Genomic DNA, 24294 nt, shown 5'->3' with positions numbered 1-24294 from the left:
GTGCTAAACAGTTTTGAAAGGCTATTGGATATCATTTTATTGATACATCAGCAGACTTTTAATTTGTTTTGTTATGATAATAAGTTGTCCAATGAACCCATTAAGCTTAATAGGAGCGCAGGAACTAGGCCTCAACTGGTGAATTAGCACTGTGAATGAGATGCCTAACCATTGGGATCTTCAAATAGATGGACAGCAGATAATTGGTGTTTTACTAAGCCTCACAGAGTCATGGCAATGATCATAGTCATCATTGCATCCCTAGGTCATCACAGTTAAGGGTCCTTACCGGTGTTACTGCAGCTCTTCCAACAATAATGGCAACCTGAAACATGACCCATTAGTCAGTTAACACAGAACCATTAAGTTATACCTTACAACTGATAGGTAATCATCAACAAAAGAACGCCTTTAAATGTATGCGACTATCCTTTAAATAACACTACACAGATCCTAAACTGCAGCCAGAGGGTCAACAATGCTCCATTCAGTTTAAATTGATTGCAAAAGGCTTGCCTCCAAAAGCCCCACAATGTACAGATAGATACCTTGGGCAAAGCAGTCTCCTAAATCAATACTCTACCCAATGAACTAACAATAAACACAAGAGATTCTGTAGATGCTAGGAATCTAGAGTAACACACACAAAATGCTGGAGGAACTCAGCAGGTCAGGCTGCATCTATGGAGGGATGTTCTGATGAAGGGTCTCTGCCCGAAACATCAACTATTTCTTTCCATAGGTGCTGCTTCACCTGCTGAGATCTTCTAGCATTTTGTGTGTGTTATCCAATGAACTAACTGTGGTGAAACAATCCACTGTAGCAGAAACGAACTACATTTACTTCAATAGTGGCTCCCCGCCCTATGATTTCCATCACTTAAAGGAGAGGGAGCTCCTTTAAAACCTACTTAACACTCACAGATCATCTACTGACATTCCTCTATTCAGTAGGTTAATGCCCTGGACATCACATTCTAGGAGTGCCTAAAAGACAGCTGCTCAAGACTCAGCAGACACAATGGACAATTAACAATACTGCTGCAAGCATAGAACATTAAAGAAATCCAAATACAAAAGGGAATGGTACAACAGTAACTGCAGTAACATACCAAGACCTGAAGCTGGGAGACAAAAGAATATTTCAATTACCAGCATATGCTGATCAATCGTGTCAGGATTTCCTTTCTGCTGATGTTAGCTGTAGGAACATTAGCAAACAGTACCATAAATGGTACTGCTAGGGTTGACAAGATTCAGCAAAAACTTATAAAAGCACAGTCAATATAGATTTGTTTTTATTTAGTTCAGACCTTAACTATTTAAATATCAAAGTGTATCACATTCAGTTTCAGGCATGTAACTGCCAAGCAGACCAACCTGTCCCAAGCAGTCGGTTACTCTGTAGAGAAAAGCCAGGAAGCTGCATTTTTAAAAATAAATTTATTGTTTTAATGAATATTATTAATTTACATTAGTTTAATTGGTTTTAAAAGTCAAATATTTCAAGACAGTTGAGGTGTTTGGCCACTGCAGGCGTTGCAAGGCTTCCAGGGCAGTCAAGGTGTTTGGTCACTTCATCATCATTTCAGTAGTGAGGCTTGGAAAATACTACAATCTGAAAAGCACTTATGAGGTTGCAGGGAAGAATCAGGAACTAGCTGGATCGTCCCCATAGGATTCATACTCACAATTTACATTTATAATATGCTTAAAAAGCACTTTATTCCATATGTGTAGTACACAGGTCATATTTTCAAATCATCATAAAAATACCATAAGGTACTCAGAAAGAGATAAAACACTTATCCTTTTACACTGCCCATGATTGCAAACACACTTTCCTGGAGCATCAGTGAGTCACTTCGTGCTTAGAGTCAAAGCGTAATACAGCACAGAAACAGACCCTTCAGCCCAATTCATCCATGCCACTTCTTTCAAGTCAATATATAGAATAGCTTTTTCACATGATAATCTTCAAGCACTGATTGACAATAACTCTGCCACACACAGTCACAAGTCTGGCTGCAAAAGGAGGAGGGTGGGGCTTGGTGCTGGCAACCCTGTCCTGTAAAAACATACAGTGCTATAAAAACACCAGCAGAACTCGTCACCCTGGCAGAGGAGAGATCTTTCACAACGGGATACACCTGGGGACAATTTGAAGGAATGGCACTCAATAGTGCATGCTGTTGGCGACCCTACACCACAGTAGGGCTTAAGAAGAATGATTGACAATGCTTTGAGGAATATTTCCATTTCATCCAAAACTTTTCAGAAGCCTTTCATTTTAATTCTGCATCTAACACTCACACTAAACTTGGTCGCCTCACTACCTCCACTTCCTGCAAGTGTTTTGTACATCAGGTTTTCAAAAAAGTACCTCATCATATGAATAATAGCACATCAAAATTGGGGAAAATGGGTAAATAGTTATTTCCTCAATTCTCAGGTACATCATCATAGTAGAGAAAGGAACAGAGGTACCTTGGGGTCCGCATCCATAGATTCCTCAAAGTTGCTAAGCAAGTTGTTAGGGTTGTTAAGAAAGCCTATGATGTATCAGTCTTCATTAGTTGGCTTCAGCAGCCACAAGGAAACACTGCAGTTCTGTAAAGTCCTGCTTAGACTACATTTGGAATACTGTGTCCAGTTCTGGCCACCTCACTATAGAAAAGATTGTATGAAGGCAGTCCATTATCTGCACTAGGTGTCTGTGCTGATTTTATTCATTTACAGTCAATCGAAACAACACGGCAGTGTACTCTGAATTTCTCTGTTGATAACTATAAGGAACTAATACACAGTTTTATAGCATTGTAGCACCACTGGTAGTGTTCAAATTTGTTCTGTATTTAATTTAAATACATAATTTGTTACTCAGTTAAATGGAAGTTGTCTTTTTATACCTTTTTAACTATTTCCATGAAACTTTGGCTAATTGGGTAGCTACTTAATTGGGCCAAAATGTACTGGTCCTGATGTATTTCAATTAACTGGATTCCACTTTATACCTTAGAGTAAGTTAAAAGACTATATAAAAGCAGCACTCCAGACTGAAATATTTTAAAGTTTGACATAAATTTATTATCAAAGCACTTATATGTCACCATGTAGTACCCTTTTCTTGCAGGAATTCACAGCAAATACAAAGAAACACAATATAATCATTGAAGATCTCCACACAAAGATGTGCAAAGGCAACAAATTGAACAAATACAAAAAAGGAAAAAATAAACAAAGTAATAACAGTAAATAAATAATGTTAAGGACATGAGTCATAGAGTCCTCAGAAGAGCGCCCACAGGTTGCAGAATCACTTCAGTGTTGGTTTGAGTGAAGTTATCCACTCTGGATCAAGAGCCTGATGATTGAGGGGTAATAACTGCTCCCGAACCCGGTGGTGCGGGACATGATACTCCTTTATCTTCTTTCTGATGGCAGTAGTGAGAAGAGAGCGTGGCCTGGAGGAGGAGTCCTTGATGATGGATGCTGCTTAACTGCAACAGTGTTCCTTGTAGATGCCCTTAGAGGTGAGAAATGCTCTCCATTTTCCTCTGGCGCTCCCATCCCCCTTTCTTTCTCCCTAGGCCTCCTGTCTCACGATCCTCTCCCTTCTCCAGCCTTCTATCCCTTTTGCCAATCTACTTTCCAGCTCTTAGCTTCATCCCTCCCCCTCCTGTCTTCTCCTATCATTTCGGATCTCCCCCTCTCCTTCCCACTTTCAAATCTCTTACTAGCTCTTCTTTCAGTTAGTCCTGACGAAGGGTGTCAGCCTGAAACGTTCTCTGTACTTCTTCCTATAAATGCTGCCTGGCCTGCTGCGTTCCACCAGCATTTTGTGTGTGTTGCTTCAATTCAATTCAATATTTAGGCTTAGGTTTTGGAGACCAAAAGTTTACCTTTTGTGCTGCATGTCACATTTGTACCACAAAAATCATGACCCAGCATTTGTCCTGAAATTGACACTATACTCCAAGATTAATAAACTACAGTATCACTCAATTCACCTAAGTTTGCCCGATAACATGCATGTATTGTACAGAGACATACAAATTCAAAGAATTCATCCGCAGTCAGGCTGGAAACAAGAATCTGAGTCCTTCATGTACTGCTCTGCTTTCCAAATCAATCTTCACTTCCCACTAAGGTGAAACAAAAGAACCTATGGCCAATACTTATACTCAAATAACAATGAACAACATATTTTGGTAATGATAACACTGCTATTTGTGACAATGTTTGTGCAAATTGGCAGCTATATGCCCTACAGTAGTAACTACAATCTCAGAAGTGAGAATTACAGAGCACCGTGTTTTGGGACTTGTTGATTAGAATGGAGGGTATGATTGCATTTAACATGGATGTGTAATCAATAACCAGCAGCCTGACTTGGGTATTGTCCAGGTGACCCAAGGCCGAGTGGTGCGCCAATGAGATTGCATCCACTGTAGACCAATTTCAGTGGGTTCAAGCCCTCACTTAGGTAGGAGTTGATTTAGCTATGACCAAATTCTCAAAGCACTTCATCTGGGCGATAGTTGTTGAGGCAGGTCACCCTGCAATTCTGGTATGATTGCCACCCCCACTGAAGCAGGTGGGAACCTCTGACTGCAGCGGTGAGAGATTAAAAATGTCCTTGAACACTCCCACCAGCTGGTTGGGCCAGTTTTTCGGAGTTTCATCAGGTACACCATTAGAGCCTGATGCCATGCAAGGGTTCACTCTCTTGAAGGATGTTCTGGCGTCGGTCCCCGACACAGAGACCACAGAGTCACCAAAGGCTGAAGGGATTCACACTGGTTAGTTTTATTCTCCCTTTCAAAGCATGCATAAAAGGCATTGAGCTCATCTGGGAGTGAAGCATCACAGCCATTCATGAAGTTAGGTTTCACTTAGTAGGAAGTAATGACCTGCAAACTTTGTCAAAGCTGATGTGCATCCGATTCTGTCTCCAACCTCAATTGGAATTGTTTTCTTGCCCTTAAAATAGCCTTCCATAAGTCGTACCTGGACTTCTTGTACATTTCTGGATGACCAGTCTTGAATGCCACAGATCTAGCCTTTAGCAGACTATGAATCGCCTGGTTCATCCATGGTTTTTGGTTTTAGTATGTCCGGTACATTCTCGAAGGAAGGTACACACTCATCCACACAGATCAGTGACAATTGTGACATATTCATTCAGACTCAAAGAAGAATCCCTGAATATCTTCCAGTCCATCAACTCAGAGTAGTCCTGTAAGCACTCTTTCGTATCACTTGACCATACCTTCTTGGTCCTCACTACTGATGCTGCAGTCTTTAATCTCTACACGTATGTGAAGAACAGGAGTATGACTAGATTGAGGGTAGTAGGACCAATCAGGGATAGAAGAGGAAACAAGTGTCGAAAGGCAAAGAAGCTAGGGGAAGTCCTTAATGAAACTTTGCTTCAGTATTCACAGTGAGAGGGACTTTGACAAATGAGAGGATAGTGTAAAACAGGCTGATATGCTGCAACATGATGAAGTTACGAAAGAGGATGTCCTGTAATGTTTGAAAAACATTAGGATAGTTAGCCAGTTCAGGTATATCCCAAGTTACTATGGGAAGCGAAGGAAGAGGTTGCTACACCCTTTGGTGATAAACTTTGTGCCCTCACTGGCCACAGGAGTAGTACCAGAGGATTGGGGGGGGGGGGGTGTCAAATTTTCTTTCTTTTTCAATCTTTTTATTAAGTTTCAAGATTAATAAACATGACAGTAATAGTAATGACACATATAGGGATTACAATAGCAACAGTTAACATGTACAAGCGACAAATACAGTTTAACCTCCCAATCTCATAGTAACTGACCATGAAAAAGATATTTTATAAAGAGAGAAAAAAGAAACCCCCTAAAACTAAAATAAAACAAGTAAACTAAAAAAAAAAAGAAACAAAGCTTGGGCTGTCATATTACATCGGTTAAAATTATTATTTGTCATTAACTCCGCTCCTCTATACATGAACAAAAAATTACTACAAAGGATTTAGAAAGGGTCAACTTACATCATATGAAAATATTGAATAAATGGCCTCCAAGTTTCTTCAAATTTAACTGAAGGATCCACAGTACCACTCCTAATTTTTTCCAAGTTTAGGCATGCTATCATTTGGGAAAACCATTGAAATGTAGTAGGGGGATTAGAATCTTTCCATTTAAATAAAATGGATCTTCTAGCTATTAATGTAACAAATGCAATTAGATGACAAGCTGACAAGGATAAACGACTAGAGTCTATCACTGGTAGTCCAAAAATTGCAGTAATAGGATGAGGTTGTAAATCAATATGCAGAACTACTGAAATAATATCAAAAATATCTTTCCAATATTTTTTCCAGTCAAGTCGTCACTTTTTATTGTCATTTCAACCATAACTGCTGGTACAGAACATAGTAAAAATGAGACGTTTTCCAGGACCATGGTGTTACATGAAACAATACAAAAACTACACTGAACTACGTAAGAAAAGCACAAAAACTACACTAGACTACAGACCTATCCAGGACTGCATAAAGTGCACAAAACAGTGCAGGCACTACAATAAATAATAAACAAGATAATAGGCACAGTAATGAGTACAGTAGGTTGGTGTCAAGCCAGGCTCTGGGTATTGAGGAGTCTGATGGCTTGGGGGAAGAAACTATTACATAGCCTGGTCGTGAGAGCCCGAATGCTTCGGTGCCTTTTTCCAGATGGCAGGAGAGAGAAGAGTTTATATGAGGGGTGCGTGGGGTCCTTCATAATGCTGTTTGGTTTATGGATGCAGTGTGTGGTGTTAATGTCTGTGATGACTGGAAGAGACACCCCGATGATCTTCTCAGCTGACCTCACTATCCACTGCAGGGTCTTGCGATCCAAGATGGTGTAATTTCTGAACCAGGCCATGATGCAGTTGCTCAGGATGCTCTCAATACAACCTCTGTAGAATGTGGTGAGGATGGGGGGGTGGGAGATGGACTTTTCTCAGCCTTCACAGAAAGTACAGACGCTGCTGGGCTTTCTTTGCTATGGAGCTGGTGCTGAGGGACCAGGTGAAATTCTCCGCCAGGTGAACACCAAGAAATATGGTGCTCTTAACGATCTCTACGGAGGAGTCGTCAATGTTCACTCTGTGTCCTCCTGAAGTCAACAACCATCTCTTTTGTTTTGTTTACATTCAGAGACAGGTTGTTGGCTCTGCACCAGTCCGTTAGCCGCTGCACCGCCTCTCTGTATGCTGACTCATCATTCTTGCTGATGAGACCCACCACGGTCATGTCATCAGCGAACTTGATGATGTGGTTTGAGTTGTGTGTTGCAGCACAGTTGTGGGTCAGCAGAGTGAACAGCAGTGGACTGAGCACACAGCCCTGGGGGGGGCCCGTGCTCAGTGTGATGGTGTTGGAGATGCTGCTTCCAATCTGGACTGACTGAGGTCTCCCAGTCTGGAAGACCTCAGTCTTTCTAGAAGAGGACAAGACCAGAACATATGTGTCAAGGAAGCTACCTCAGAATTACAACTATCACAAACAGGATTTATGTGGCAGTAAAAACGAGCTAACTTATCCTTGGACATATGAGCCCAATGAACCACCTTAATTTGTATCAAGGTGTGTCTGGCACACATTGAGGAAGCATTGACTAATTGAAGAATTTTCTCCCATTTCTCTGTAGATAAAGATATTTGAAGTTCTATTTCCCACTCATTCTTAATTTTATCAGATGTACCTAGAAGTATTTTCGTAATCAGATCATAAATAATTGCTATTAAACTCTTCTGATAAGGGTTTAAACCTAAAATTTTTTCTATAACTTCAATTTGATGCAATATCGGAAAGGTAGATAAAGTAGCATTCAAAAAGTTTCCAGTCTGTAAATATCTGAAAAAGTGTGATCTAGGCAAATTATATTTATTAGACAACTGTTCGTAAGACATAAAACAATCATCCATGAATAAATCACGAAAACATGTTATTCCTTTTGTTTTCCATAGAAGAAAAGCTTGATCAATTCTAGATGGTTGAAAGAAAAGATTAGATATAATAGAACTTGACAGGATCCAAAGAATTTACAAAATTGAAACCATATTCGTATTGTATGTTTAATTATTGGATTTATCATTTGTTTATTCAATTTAGTAAGTGTAAAGGGAAGCACAATTCCTAGAATAGAAGCCAGCAAAAATCCTTGTCTAGATTCCCACCGAAGTTCATCCATCGTGGACATTGAGCTTCATCTAATTCTTGTGTCCACAACGTTAACTATCAAATGTTAATTCCCCAGTAGTAAAATCTAAGATTTTGCAAAGCCAAACCGCCTTTTTTTTTGATGTCTGTAAATATTTCTTACTTAACCTGGGATTTCTAGTCTGCCATATACATGAAGGAATTTTAGAATCAATAGTATCAAAAAGAGATTTAGGGATATAGATACAGAAATGTAGGTAAAATAATCATCTTAATAGTATTAATTTGACCAATCAAAGATAAAGACAATGGTGACCATTTAGTAAACAGTTTAACATGATCAATTAAGGGTAAAAAAATTAACTTTAAATAGACCTTATCCTTCTTAGTAATTTTAACACCCAAATAAGTAAAATAATCAGTAACTAATCTAAATGGTAATTGTCTATAAATTGGAACTTGCATATTTAATGGGAAAAGCACACTCTTATCAAGATTCAGTTTATAACCAGAAAAACCACTCAACTGAGCAAATAGTGTTATTACTGCAGGAATGGATTTCTCTGGGTTGGAGATGTATATTAACAGGTCATCTGCATATAGTGATACTTTATGCATCCTATTCCCACGAATAATGCCAAATATATTAGGTGGATCATGAACAGCAATTGCCAAGGGCTCCAGGGCAATATCAAAAAGGGCTTAAAGGACAGCCCTGTCTAGTACCTCGAAAAAGCCTAAAAAACGGGGATCTCTGATTATTGGTAAATACAGCAGCCAGAGGTGTACGATATATCAATTGAATCTAGGATATAAATTTTGATCTGAAATTAAATTTCTCAAATATATCAAATAAATATTCCCATTCAAGTCTGTCGAATGCCTTTTCAGTGTCAAGCGAAATAACACAGTTTTAACTGAAGTAGGGTATACAATGTTTATTAGCCTCCTAACATTAAACTGTGACTAACGATTTTTAATCAATCCTGTCTGATCTTCGGAGACTATTTGTGGTAGTACCTTCTCTATTCTAATTGCTAATATTTTGGAAAAGATTTTAGAATCCACATTCAACAAAGATCTAGGTCTACATGATGCACATTCAGTGGGATCTTTATCTTTTTTAGGAATTAATGAGATAGATGCTTCTTAAGAGGATTGTGGTAATTTACCTACAGATAAGGCATCTTTAAAAATTCTACGTAACCAGGGAGAAAGTACGTCTGAAAAAGATTTATAAAATTCAACCATATACACATCCGGGCCAGATGCTTTACTAGAATTCATTGAAAAAAATTGCTTTCTTTATTTCCTCTTCAGTAATGGGTGCATCTAATGTTAAACGTTCATCAGCTGGTAATTTCGGAATATTTAGTTTCTTTAAAAATTCAGGCATTATGGTAGGTTCATCAGGAAATTGACTGATATAAATTGGTATACAATTCTTGAAAAGATTTATTAATTTCATCATGGTCAACCATCAAATTACCATCTCGTCTCAGTCAGTCAGTCAGTGGGTGCCGTCCCGAATCCGGGGTTGGTGGCTATGCACCTCCATCTTCTCCGATCTTGCGACAGCACCGAGTACAGCCTCTCCTCCAGTTTGTTCTCGCAAGCCGCCTTGGCACCGCCCGCCCCCGCCAAACTCAAGCTCGAGGCCGTATCGGCCTCCAGCCGCGGCCGCTTCTTCGAGCTCGGCCCTTCCTTAAGCGGAGGCCTTGGGTAGGTCCAGGTATACGGTGCAGCACCCAAGTTCATCATGTCTTTTCTAACTAGGTGCATGGCATACGATTTGTAGATACGTGGTGAGGCTTTAATCTCTTCCACGGAAAATGGCCGTTGGCTCACATGGAACTCATCCACCTTTTGTCAGGTCTTGTGTTTTTTAGTCCTGCAGGGTGTCCTCACATCCTCCTCACCAGACTAAGGCCAAGTCGCCAATCACTCGACCATGGCCCCCCGCTGAATCTGTCCGAGCCACAGGCGCCCGACTGAAAACTTACGATAACATGGTGGCAAAATTGAAAAGGATGATAAATACAGGACTGAAGGTATTTGAATGATTGCACCATATGGAATAAGATAAATAATCTTGTAGTGCATTTAGAGATCAGCAGGTACGACGTGAGCATTACTGAGTCATGGCTGAAAGATCATAGTTGGAAACTTAACATCCAACGATACACATTATATTGAAAGGGCAGGTGGGTGGGGGGGTGGTTCTGCTGGTAAAAAATGAAATCAAATCTTCAGAAGGAGATGACATAGGATTGGAAGATGTAGAATCACTGCAGGTCAAGGTAAGGACTGTAAGGGTAGAAAGACCTTGATGGGAGTTACAGTATATACAGGCCTCCGAATTGTAACCAGGATGTGGGGTACAACTTACAATAGGAGATAGAAAAGGCATGTCAAAAGGGCAATGTTACAATAGTCATGGGGTATTTTAATAGATTGGGAAAATCAGGTTGATGTTGAATCCCATGAGAAGGAATTTGTGGAATACCTGAAATGATTTTTAGAGCAACTTGTGGTTGAGCCCACCAGGGAAAAGGCAGTTCTCGTTTGGATGTTGTGTAATGTACCAGATTTGATCAGAGAGCTGAAGGTAAAAGAATCCCTGGGAGGCAGTTATCATAATATGATAGAATTCATCATGCAGTTTGAGATAGAAAAGCTAAAATCAGATGTAGCAGCAGTAATGTAGGGTAAAGGAAACTACAGAGGCATGAGAGTGAAGTTGGCCGAAGTTGATTGGAAGGGGCCACAAGCAGGGATGATGACAGAACGGCAATGGCTGGAGTTTCTGGGAGCAATTTTGAAGGTGCAGGATAGATACATCCCAAAGAAGAAGTATTCTAAAAGGGAAGATAAGGCTACCCTGGCTGACAAAGGTAGTCAATAACAGTATAAAAGCAAAATAGAAAAAATTAGTGGGAAGCTAGAGGATTGAGAAGCTCTTAAAAACCAACAGAAAGCAACTAAGAAAAAATAACAAGGAGAGAAAAGATGAAATAGGAAGGTAAGCTAGCCAATAATATCAAAGAGGATATCAAAAGTTCTCCCCCCCCCCCCCCCCCGATATATACAGTAAAGAGTAAAAGAGAAGCGAGAATAGATAACGGATAGCTGGAAGAGTATGTTGGAGAGGTACTATTGGGGCCCAAAAATGGCAGACAAAACTTATTTTGCATTGGTCTTTACTGTGGAAGACACCATCAGTATGCCAGAAATTTTAAAGTGTCAGGCAGAAGTGAGTGTAGTTGCTATTTCTAAGGAGAAAGTGCTTGGAAATCTGAAAGGTCTGAAGGTAAAGATGGACTACACCACAGGGTTCAGAAAGAGGTAGCTGAAGAGACTGTGGAAGTATTAGTAATGATCTTTCAAGAATCACTAGATTGTGCAATGGTATTGGAGGATTGAAAACATACAAATCTCACTCCTCTCTTTATTGAAGGGAGGGAAGCAAAACAAAAGAAATTATAAGCCAATTAACCAGATTTAAGTGGTTGGGAAGATGATGGAGTCCATTATTAAGCATGAGGTTTTAGGGTACTTGGAGGCACATGATAAAATAGGCCAAAGTCCCGTCTATGAACTTTATTAATCTGGTGTTTCGCCAAAGCAGCTTTCAATTGATTAGCCAGTAATTTACCTGATTTATCACCATGTATGTAAAATTGACTCTTAGTTTTAAGTAACTGATTTTCAATTGGGGCTGTTAATAACAGTCTATGTTGCATCTGAAGTTCAACTCTCTCTTTATAAAGCTCCAAATTAGGAGCAATAGAATATTTTTTATCAATTTCTTTAATCTTATCAGCCAGTGTACGTACTTCACTATTAATACGTTATTTCACTCCAGCAGAGTATGAAATAATTTGCCCACGGATATATACTTTAAAGGTATCCCATAATATCCTAATGGATACTTCTTCCATTGAGTTAGATGTAAAGAAAAATCCAATCTGTTCTTTAACAAAATTATCAAAATTTTAATCCTGAAGCAAAATAGAATTAAACTGCCATTATCTAGTACTAAGAATTGCATCCCTAAATTTAATTGATAATTTCAAAGGCGCATGGTCGGAAATGGTGATTGTATCATACTTACAGGTAGTGACAAATTGAGAATCAATAAAAAGTAATCAATTCTAGAGTAATTATGATATACATGGAGAAAAGAAAAAGAACTCTTTATCATTAGTATCTAAAAACCTCCAAACGTCTAAAATTCCTGAGTCAACTAAAAAGGAATTAATAAAAATAGCAAACACAAGGAAATCTGCAGATGCTGGAATTTCAAGCAACACACATAAAAGCAGGCCAGGCAGCATCTCTAGGTAGAGGTACAGTCGACGTTTTGGGCCAAGACCCTTCGTCAGGAAAAATAGCAGATTTGTTTGGAAGTGCCTGATTGGGCGCAGACCTATCCATCATAGGATTCAAACAACAATTAAAATCACCGCCCATTAGTAACATATATTCATTTAAATTGGGAAGAGATACAAATAAATGCTTAAAAAATTCAGGATAATCAATATTTGGTGCATAAACATTAACCAAAACTACTCTTTGGTTATAAAGTAAACCAGTAATTAATAGAAAGCTACCATATGGGTCTGAGATTATATCATAATGAATAAATGAGATCAAAGAATCTATAAAAATGGAAACACCTTTCACTTTGGTCGATGAGTTTGAATGAAACTGTTGTTCCTTCCAAAACCAAAAAAAGACACTGATTATCCTCCTTTCTCACAAGTCTCCTGCGCAAAAATAATCTAAGCATTCAATCTATGAAAAACTTTTAAAAAAACTTCTTCCGTTTAATTGGATGATTCATACCATTCGTATTCCATGAAACAAAGTTAATAATATTATCCATTTTCCTTAAATAAACCATAAGGTAAGTAAAGGGTTAACCAAATTGCACAGGAAACTCATGAATCAGGAAGAGGAACAAAAGTTTAAAGAGGAACCGGAAGTTACAACAATACAGACATTTTTGTAGTTTCATGTCAGCTCAAGTGAAGAAAAATAAAGTAAAAACAACCTCCTCCCCCTCCCACAAAGCCCCAAAACCTGGCCAATAGGCAGCCAGTAAACTACCTAAGAACCACCCAATCCCCATCTCTCTTGACAGCAAATCTCCAATTCTAAAAAATAAAATAAAAACTACCCATAGTTGAAACATTGCAATAGGAATGCCAAACACAGTTAGATGAAAAAACAACCCTTTGCAGACCATTTCAAAAGACCTGGTCTTAAGAAATAAAAGAGTACAATCTTAATAATATTTCAAGAAAAAATCAATCACCAAGTTAGAGTCTTAATAATTTTCTAAAACGGACATTTAAAAAAAAGAAAAATAAAATAATCAAGGATAAGAAAAGGGATATTAACATAGAGCAAACAAAAGCGAAAACAAAATACCAGAGGACTCAGCCCAAGGCCAAAGCTCTACGAACATAAGATGTCCGAATCTATAAGCTGGTTATTAACTAATAAACCAGGTGTATACAAACTTAAAGAATGGTAAATTAATTAAACATCGGAGCTCAAGGAATGTTCTTTGAAAAATTGTTGTGTGTCATCCACGGATTTAAACTATTTAAACAAATTATCGGGCAAAACAACTCTTAAGCGGGCGGGGTATAGCAACGCCGTTGAAAATTCCTTTGATATAGTTCCGACATCACCGATTTAAAACGCGATTTTTCTTGCCATACCTCAGGGTGATAATCTTCAACCAAACAAAACTTAAGATTATGATGTACAAGAATTCCTCTCCGACGAGCAATTCAAATTAAGTGCTCCTTAGTACTCACATAGTGAAATCGGAGAATTACAGGACGTGGATGTAACTCTCTCGAAGGTTTCGGTCTTAGCGATCGATGCACACTATCGAGTACCGAAGGAGAGGAGAAGACCTCTGAGCCAAAGACTTCCATTAAGAATTGAGAAAAAAATTTAGTAAGGTCCCCGCTCTCAATGTCTTCACTAAGTCTATTATTCGCAAATTCTGTCTGCGACTACGATTCTCCAAATCAATAATCTTGGCTTTATACTGCTCTGATGTACGAGAAGTCTAATTTAATTTCTCTTCCAAAGCGTTCATTCTGGAATACCTCTGTTTCCCCTCTTCAATAAGCTCTGAAATTTGCCGTTGCTGTTTCTCGCTCTCTTTTCCAAGTGCTATTAATTTACTTTGATTCTCCTTCAACATTACTTCCAATGTAGTGAATCTCTTGTCGAGTTTTTCATCCAATAAATTCGAGATAGCTTGCGAAGTAAGTTGAGGCTGTTTAGGTTGTTCGAAGTACCTTCCTTCTTCCCATTTCCATTATCAGTTTCTTTGCCTTTGGCTAACGCCTCTCTTAGTCTGGTAGACATTTCCGTCAATTAAAGTTCAAAATTCAAACACATAAAGGTGTTAAAGACACTTTGATATATATAATAGAAGGGTGATAAGAAAATTGAAAAATGTCCGGAGCCCAGCCAAAATATGACCTACTCCATCTAGTGCCGCCAAGAGAGTCCGTCAAATTTTACTCCTTTGTTCAAAAACGATAGTAGGGATAATACTGACATTGTAGACCAGCGAGTCTGATTGGTATTGGTAAGGATTCTTATAGATAGGATTTATGAATATTTAGAGAAGAATAGTCTGATTAGGGATTGACAGCACAGCTTTGTGAGGAGTAGGTCATGCTCACATCACAAGACTGAATTCTTCAAGGAAGTGACTATAAACAGATTGATGAAGGTATAGCATTGGATGTGATTTGTAAGGATTTTCATAAAGTGTTTACTCAGAAAGTCAGGAGGCATTGGATCCAGGGTAACTTGGCTGTGCGGATACAAAAGGCAGAGAGTGGTAGTAACTGGAGAATATTCTGCCTAGACATCGTGACCAGTGGTATTCCACAGAGATCTGTGCTGGGACCCCAGCTCTCTGTGTCTATTTTATAAATAACTTGGATGAGGAAGTGGAAGGTGGGTTAGTGAGTTTGCAGATGACACAAAGGTCAGGTGTTGTGGGTCGTAAGAAATTTGTTGTGGGTTACAATGGAACATTGACAAGATGATGCAGAGCTGGGCTGAGAAGTGGCAAATGGATTCAGTCTGGAAAAAGTGTGAAATGATAAACTTTGGAAAGTCAAACTTGAAGGCAGAGCACAATGTTAAAGACAGGAAGTAATGTTGTAGCTCCAAATAACTCTAGTTAGACCACACTTGGAGTATTGTGTTCAGTTCTGGTTCCCTTGTTAAAGGAAGGGTGTGAAACCTTTAGAGAAGGTGCAGGGATTTACCAGGATGCTTCCTGGATTAGAGGGCATATCTTATGACAGTAAGTTGAGTGAACTTTGGTTCTCATCTCTTGGAATTTAAAGACGTTGAGAGGTGACTTGATAGAGGTGCACTAGACGATAGAACAAATAAATAGAGTAGACCATTAGTGTTTTCTGTAAGTTATCACCCGTTGGTGATTGACAAATTGAACAGCACCCAGAGAGAATGCACACTAGAATATTTCTAACTCTACTCCAAGTAAATGAAAAGACTTCATAATTCCGAACGGGATCTACTGAAAAACATTGTTCCTGTCTGAAACATTCAGTAAATCATCAAGCTAGTCATTCCAGACCATATGGAATGACAATGCATGAAGAAAAAGGGAACTAAAGCAAATTGCATCATCTTTAACTTACAAAGAAAACAAATGCTGCTCCAACAGTTATGAGATTGCTCAACACCTAGCATCAAATACTTTATGACAATACCTTCAAACAGCTTTTGGCAAAATTTTACACTTCAAATATATCTCATTCCTCAAAGCAAAAAGTAACCTGTTCTTCCATCACTACTAACAGAGTGAATTTTCCAACCATTAACCTTCCTCTAATAAACTAGATAGCTTATATTTCATCAGCTGGCTTGAGCAAAATGATGTCGAAAAACATTAATAAAACCAGAAGGTGCTGGGAAAACATCAGCTCAGGCAGTATTTGAATTAAAGCTTCAGTTACAAAAGCCTTCATCAGAATTTAACTAAGAGAGAAAACAAGCTAATTTGCAGTTGCAAAGAAGGCAGGAGTCGATGGATAGTTCAAATGGTGTGACCAATTGAGGTAATATGCCCCTTTGAGTGTTTACTGATAGCATGGATTACTAATAGCAGGGGTGTGGGCAATGCCAAGGTGTAATACTAGAGAGAAAACAGAGCTAAATATCACAGATGCATGACTGGCCTAAATGGCCAGGTCTGAGGGTCAAAAAGAAAGAACAAGTTACTCAGAGTTGAACAATTTGAGAGTCCAGAAGGCTATAAGGTTCTCCAAAAATAAGATGAAGGCTTGGTTATAGGAAGGGTGAAGTCTTTTTGCGATGTATGTCAATGATTTGAACTACGGTATTAATGGATTTTGTAGCTAAATTTGTCAATGATACAAAGACAGGTGAAGGAGCAGGTAGTGTTGAGGACACAGAGAGCCTTAGATAGTTTAGCAGAATGGGCAAAGAAGTGGCAAATGAAATACAATGTTGGAAAATGTGTGGTCATGCACTTTAGCGGAAGAAATAAACGGGCAGACTATTATTTAGATGGCGAGAGAATTCAAAATGCAGAGATCCAAAAGGACTTGGGAATCTTTGTGCAGGACATCATAATGGTTAACCTCCAGGTTGAATCAGTTATGAAGAAAGTGAATGCAATGTTGGCATTCATTTCTAGAGGTATAGAATATAAGAGCAGGGATGTGATGTTGAGGCTCTATAAGGCACTCGTGAAACCACACTTGGAGTACTGTGCGCAGTTTTGGCTCCTTATTTTAGAAAGATATACTGACATTGGAGAGGGTTCAGAGAAGATTCACAAGAATGATTCCAGGAATGAAAGGGTTACCATATAAGGAGCATCTGGCAGCTCTTGGGCTGTATTCCCTGGAGTTCAGGAGAATGGGGGCGGGGGGGGGGAATCTCATAGAAACATTCTGAATGTTAAAAGGCCTGAACAGATTAGATATGGCAAAGTTATTTCCCATGGTAGGGGATTCTAGGATAAGAGGGAATGACTTCAGGATTGAAGGACAGAGATGCAGAGAAATTACTTTAGTCAGAGGGTGGTAAATCTGTGGAATTTGTTGCCATGAGCGGCTGTGGAGGCCAAGTCATTGGGTGTATTTAAGGCAGAGATAGAAAGGTTCTTGATTAGCCAGGGCATCAAAAGGTATGGGGTGAAAGCCGGAGAGTGGGGATGACTGGAAGAATTGGATCAGCCCATGATTGAATGGGGGAGCAGACTTGATGGGCCAAATGGCCTACTTCTGCTCCTATATCTTATGGTCCTCAAGTTTGCATTGGGTCTTGTTGTAACAGTACAGGACACATACGGATGTCAGAATGGGAATGGGTTGGAGAATTAAAGTGGTACACAAAACGCTCAATGTCAATCCTGTACATCGCATGCAGGTGCTCCACAAAGGGATCACAGTCAGTACTTGGTTCAGTCAATGTAGAGATTATTGCAAACACAGAGTGTTAGAAATTCAAGTGAGTTGCTGCTTCACCTGGATATGCTGGGTTTCTGGACAGTGGGAAGGCAAGAGGTAAAACGTTATTGCATTTTTTGGGATTGTATGGGAAAGAGCAGAACAGGAGTCACCAAGCAAGCGATCCCTCTGAAATGCTCAGAAGAGGAAGAAGGGCCTTGTAGTGAAACCATGCAGACAGTCAGCTGAATATGGAGGCTAGTGGAGTCAAAGGCAAGGATCTCTATTTCCTACTCCTCTGCAGTCACTCCTTCACCTTCCATCCTACCAATTTCCATATTTGCACATCACCTGTATTGACCCCAAGCTTCTAATGCCTCAAGAAGTAGGCATACATAATTAAAAAGCCTCACCAGTCAGCACATGCCTCCTCTCATTACTACCATCAGGGAGGATGTATAGGAGCCTTAAAACCCACACTCAATGTTTTAGGAACAATTTCCATCAGATCAATGAACAATCACTGAACCTATGAACACAACCTCACGATTTGGCTCTCTTTTTGTAATACTTATGATCTTTTGTGTATTGCACTGTACTGCCACCACAAACAATACATTTCACAATATACATCAGTGACAATAAACCTAATTCTGAGTCTCCATCTCACTCTGATGGCCTGTGGCCTACTCCATTGTTACAATGAGCTTGAGGAACAACTCATTTTCAATCCAGGCACACCGATGTCTTCAGACAATATTATATTTTCCAACCCGAGGGAAACTTGCTCTTCCTTCCTGTTTTAGAAACAGCCTTTTGTTTCAACCATCCATCTGTGACTTCAGCATATTGGTGTCTCTCCATTAATTCAGCCGTTACTGCTTGGTGCGTTCCAACACACATAACACAAAGAAGCACAAAGTGCTTCTGTCATACTAACCCATTTCCAGTACACAAATGTAAAGGAGAATGAAATAATTGTTACTCTCGGCCTGATGTAGAACAAAAAAATGACAGTAATACAATAAATATAAAATAAGCAAGCTTAGATACTTGTATGATTTTGTCCCATCTATTTAGAGTTATAGCATGTTATTGTTCTACCCATCCATCACCTTTTCTGCCACTTATACTTCTTTTTTTCAGACCTGTAGTCACCACCTGAAACACCAACTCTCTCTCTGTCTCTACAGATGCTGTCTGACCCACTGAGTTCCTCCAGCAGTTTGTTTTCTCACTACAGATTTCAGCAGATGCCGTGATGGGTGATGGATGATGGACTGGGCCGTATCCACTACATTTTGTAAGATTTTCCATTATCAGGCTGTGATGCAGCCAGTCAGTATACTTTCCACATCTATAGAAGTTTGTCAACGTTTTAGATGCCATGCTGAATCTTCGCAAACTCCTAACTAAGTAGAGGCGCCGCCGTGCGTTCTCCGTAATTAGACTTACATACTGGGCCCTGGACAAGTCCTCCGAAATAGTAATAGTAAATAGGAATGTAAATTTACTGACCCTGTCCACCTCTGATCTTCCGATGAGGACTGGTGAGCATTTCCATTACTTTAGAATCATAGATCACATAATGTGCCAGATATCCCAGTTAAATCCTGTTTTATTCTCCTCACATTCCTATCCACAATCCCCCTAACACTCAGTACAGTTTAAAAGGGAGCAATCAGCCAAACCGTGTCTTTGGGATGAAGGAAACCAATCTGCAAACTCCACACAAACAAACCCCGGCTCAGGTTCGAACCCAGATTACTATGAGAGGGCGGCTCTACCCCCTGCACCACTGTGTCGCCCCGTTCAGATTTCCATCAGCAGCAGCATAGAGACCTGCACCAGTGCTACCGAACACACAGGAGCCCAGACGATTGGATCCGAACCCTCTCCGAGTGCAGCCGAAGGGACCCGAGGATCGCCAAATGTACCCGAGTCCAGCCCGAGCGCTACCGAACACGCACGAGCCTAGCCGAGCTGAGCCGATCCCACCGAGCGCGCCCGATTTCTCCCATCTGTATGCCTGACTGACCGGTATTTTTTGAAGAGCTGGTCCGATTCCCTGAAGCCGTTGTTTAGCAGCATGTTGATCCCAGCCAGCGCCAGTTCGGCGTCGTCCAGCGGCAGGGGTCCCGCGGCCGCCGAGCCCGAGCTCGAACCCGCCGTCTCCAGCCGCCTGCGCTCCATCGCTCTCTTCCCAATCCGGATGGGATTGACAAGAGTCGCGGCGGCAGTGACAACGGCCTTATGTTCGGCTCGGCCCCAGCTGGCCGAGGTCCCGTGGTTTGTCAGGTCGACCTGGGCCCCGGCTCTTCACACAATCCCCGGGTCAGACGGCGCCGCTCACTCCATCGCCCGGTGCGCTGCCCCTTCCGCGTCCGCTACGCTCGCTCCCAGCACACACCTCGCAACGCGCAGATGATGTCCTGGCAACGGCGCCCTCGGACTCAACCAATCAGCGCTGTAGCGCTCTCTGAGAGGCACGCCCTCTCTCTCCTTGTCTTGTCAAGCAATCCACCTCAGTGCAATGTAGGGTGTGGATCTGAAAGCAAACCACCTTTTGTCTCCACAGATGCTGCTCGTCCTGCTGAATTCCAAGAGCCATTTGTGTTATTTTTGCACCATGAAAGGTTAATTTATTGTCAAAGTATGTATGCAGTGTACATCTCTGAGATGTCTTCTCCAGATGGCCATGAAACAAAGAAAGCCATTGATTAGATTATTAGATTAGATTATGAGGACACGCAGTCCTCTTTTATTGTCATTTAGTAATGCATGCATTAAGAAATGATACAATGTTCCTCCAGTATGAAACACCAGACCAAGACTGAAAAACTGACAAAAACCACATAATTATAACATATAGTTACAACAGTGCAAAGCAATACCGTAATTTGATAAAGAACATGGGCATGGTAAAAAAAAAAGTCTCAAAGTCTCTCGAAAGTCCCATCATCTCACGCAGACAGTAGAAGGAAGAAAAAACACTCCCTGCCACGAACCTCCAGCGCCACAAACTTGCCAATGCAGCACCCTGGAAGCACCCGACCGCAGCCGACTCTTGAGTCCATCCGAAAACTTCGAGCCTCTGACACCGAGCACTTCGACCGCGGCCCCGGCCGCCAAGCAATAGGCAAAGCCGAGGATTTGGGGCTTTCCCCTCTGGAGGTTCTCAATCGCACAGTAGCAGCGGCAGCGAAGCAGGCATTTCAGAAGTTTCTCCAGATGTTCCTCGGTGCTTCTCATGTCTGTCCCCATCAAATCAGGATTGTGCACGGTCCCCTACTTAACAAATACAGATATCATTCCGGAGTGGCCGCGCGCACTGCATCACACCGTCACCTTCTCCTCTCCTCCTTCGTTCAAAAGAAAACATCAAAACCACCCACACACACTAAAAGAATGGCAATGTGATCCAAATTCCAGCATTTGCAACCTCTTAAGTCTTCAGTAGTGGATTCAGCCCAGCACATCATGGGCATATCCATTCCCCCTCCTCATCTGTAGTATCTACAGGGGTTGCTGCCTCAAGAAGGCTATATCCATCATCAAAGTTACCAATCACACAGGCCTTGCCATCATCTTGCAGATCGAGCAGGAAGTATGGACCCACCCACCCTGGACATTCTCTTTTCTTTACCCCTCCCTTCAGGCAGAGGATACAAAAGCCTGAAGTCACATACCACCAGGCTCAAGGTCAATTTCTACCATTATTAACTATTGAATGCCCCCCCATTAAGATAAAATGGATCTTGACGTCATAATCTACCTCATTTTGCCCTTGCACTTATTGTCTGCCTGCACTGCACTCTCTCTGTGACACTTTATTCTGCATTCTGTTATTGTTTTTCCTTGTTCTGCCTCAGTGCACAATCTCAGAAGTGAAATGATCTGTACGGATAGCATGCAAAACAACATTTTTCACTGCACTTTGATATATGTACTGATAATAAACTAATTTACCTGACATCTCACCACGTTCAACTACAGCTATTCCCTTCAACCATTCAGTTCTTGAACCATCTGCACAATCCTGAATACTACCGTTCACCAACACTATGATTACTTGGCACTACAATGAGCTTTGTTTATTTTTTGATTCTAAATGTGTTTTTTTCTTGTACAGTTCTAGTATAGTTTATAAATAAGTTATGTATATTCTTTTCTTCTGAATGTTGTGTCTCTAACACTATGCGAAAATTAAGTTATTCATTTTTTCCTATGTGTACGTTCACATGGCAGTAAGTTTGACTTGACATGACTCATTTCAGTCCAAAATTAGTATGAACAAATCCATCGGTTTTTGATCTGTCTGCAATGGCTGTCCCAAGCTTCCAGTTACAAATAACTTTAACACCCTATCTATTCCCCAAATGACCTGTCCATCCTTGCCCCCCCTCCACTGCCAGGATGGGTACAAACACAACCTGGAAAAACCTAGTTCATATTCCACTGCGTAGTCCATAAGCCAATAGCGTTTACATTGAATTTTCCAATTTCAGATAGTCTGCATTCCCAGTATTTGTTGATCTCCCAATCTACCTCATTATGGCCCTTGCACTTTATTTATCTGCCTACACTGTACTTTCCCTGTAACTGCAACAGCATATTCTGCATAATGTTTTTTTTCTTTAGCTCCCTCCATGTAATTATGCATGGATGCCTGGATTGAAGAGCCTGTATTATGAGGGAAAGTCAAACGAGCTAGGGCTTTTCTGTTTGGAGATACGATTGATGAGAGGTCACTTGATAGAGTGACAACACTATTCTGATCGTCCTTTTCTACTACTTCAATGTACTTATGTCCGACATGATCTGGATGGCACTCAAAGTTTTTCACTGTATCTTGGTGCATGTGACCTAATAATAAATCAACCAAAACAGCCTCTGTTACAGCAAGTGGTCCTTCCTGTTTATCGAGGACTCTTGCATGTTTATACTCCCCAAAGAAACATGGAAATCATTAACCTATATTATGAAAAGCAATGGGACAAGAGCCAAGACCTATGAAGTACCACTGATGACAATTTCCAGCCACAAAAGCACCCATTGTTTCTTGCTACTGAACCAAATTTGAATCCATTTGCTTTAAAAAGCTCTTAACTGCTCAAGTTGCAGAAAGTTAACATGTGAGGCTTTTGCATGAGTCAATAAATGCATCTGTTGTTTTCAAAAAAAAACAGAGGACTTTCTTGAAGTACTTTCATTCTTGAAGTGATACTGGAACTCACTTGAAATGGAATTCTCTCTTCTCCCCCCACCCAATGAACAAAAGGCACGAGAGCCAAAAAGCACTTGAGTACTGGTTATAGCCTGCTGTTATAGGACTATTAAACAATTTCCGAGTATAATAAGACGGACTCTTGGCCTCACAATCAACTTCATTATGGCCTTGCAACATATTGTTGGCCTGTAAGTAAAACACTTTACTTTGCATTCTTTTATTGTATGGATGGCATGCATGCAAAACCTAGTTTTCACTCTATCTCAGAACATGCAACAATATTAAACCAATTCCAATTTCTTAAACATGTGCCCTTCAGTTCTAGATTCCCCTGACATCAGAAAAAGATGTTAATAATATTCCCAGAGGAACTCAGCAGGCCAGGCAGCATCTATAGAAATGAACAAGCAGTTGATGTTTTAGATTGAGAGCCTTCATCAAGACTGAAAAGGAAGACAGAAAAAGCCACAATAAGAAGGTGGGGGGGGGAGGGGAAAGGAGCTGAAGTAAAAACCTGGGAGGTGATAAGTGGAAGAAGGTGAGGAGAGGAAGGAATCTGATATGAGAGGGGAATGGACCATGAGAGAAATGGAAAGAGGAGGGGCACCGAGGCAGGTGGGACTGGGGTGGGGTGATAGGCAGTTGAGGAGAAGAGAAGAGGTAAAAGGGAGGCCAGAGTGGGGAATTGAAGAAGGAAGAGGGAGGGGGGAAAGTTGCTGGAAGTTGGAGAAGTGGATGTTCATGTCAGCAGATTGGAGGTTATTCAGACAGAATATTACATATTGCTCTTCCTGCCTGAGAGTGGCAGTAGAGGAGGCCATGGACCAACACATTGGAATGGGAATTAAAATTGTTAGCCACAGGAAAATGCTGCTTTTTGCAGATGGAACCGGCACTGTATTCCGTCTGCCACTTCTTTGCCCATTCTCCAAATCTGTCTATGTCCTTCTGTAGCCTCTCTGCTTCCTCAATATTATCTGCCCCTCCAGCTCTCTTCATATCGTCTGCTAATTGGTGACAAAGCCATTAATTCCATCATCCAAATCATTGAAATATAATGCAAAAAGAAGCGGTACTAATACTGACTCATGTGAAACATCACTAGTCACTGGCTGCCTACCAGAAAAGGCTCCCTTTAATCCCACTCTTCGTCTCCTGTCAATCAACTAATATTCTATCCATGCTATAATTTTTTCTGTAATACCATGGGTTTTTAACTTAAGCAGCTTCATGTGTGGCACTTTCTCAAAGGCCTTCTGAAAATCCAAGCACACAACTTCTACTGATTCTGATTTGTCTGTTCTGCTTGTTATTTCTTCAAAGAGTTCTAATAGATTTGTCAGACAAGATTTTCCCTTAAGGAAACCATGCTGACT

The 24294-nt window shown here is 40.5% G+C and overlaps 1 protein-coding gene across 6 annotated transcripts in view; it reads right to left on the bottom strand.

Moving 5' to 3' along the window:
* The window catches only part of ttc39c (tetratricopeptide repeat domain 39C), a 187097-nt gene extending 167016 nt beyond the window's left edge, over positions 1–20081 (bottom strand). For 4 of the 6 annotated variants that reach the window (XM_072257499.1, XM_072257489.1, XM_072257478.1 and 1 more), the window contains exon 1: positions 19727–20081. In XM_072257499.1, the coding sequence (XP_072113600.1) occupies positions 19727–19881 (155 nt within the window). In that variant the 5' untranslated portion in view covers positions 19882–20081. The remainder of the gene's footprint in view (positions 1–19726) is intronic. The other 2 variants (XM_072257517.1, XM_072257509.1) reach the window with 2 other exon arrangements.
* Between the last annotated feature and the right edge of the window lie 4213 nt (positions 20082–24294).

The sequence above is a fragment of the Mobula birostris genome, chromosome 1 (assembly GCF_030028105.1).
Source record: "Mobula birostris isolate sMobBir1 chromosome 1, sMobBir1.hap1, whole genome shotgun sequence".
Classification (NCBI taxonomy): Eukaryota; Metazoa; Chordata; class Chondrichthyes; order Myliobatiformes; family Myliobatidae; genus Mobula; species Mobula birostris.
Note: the sequence above shows the minus strand (reverse complement) of the source record. Positions and strands in the feature narration are given on the sequence as shown.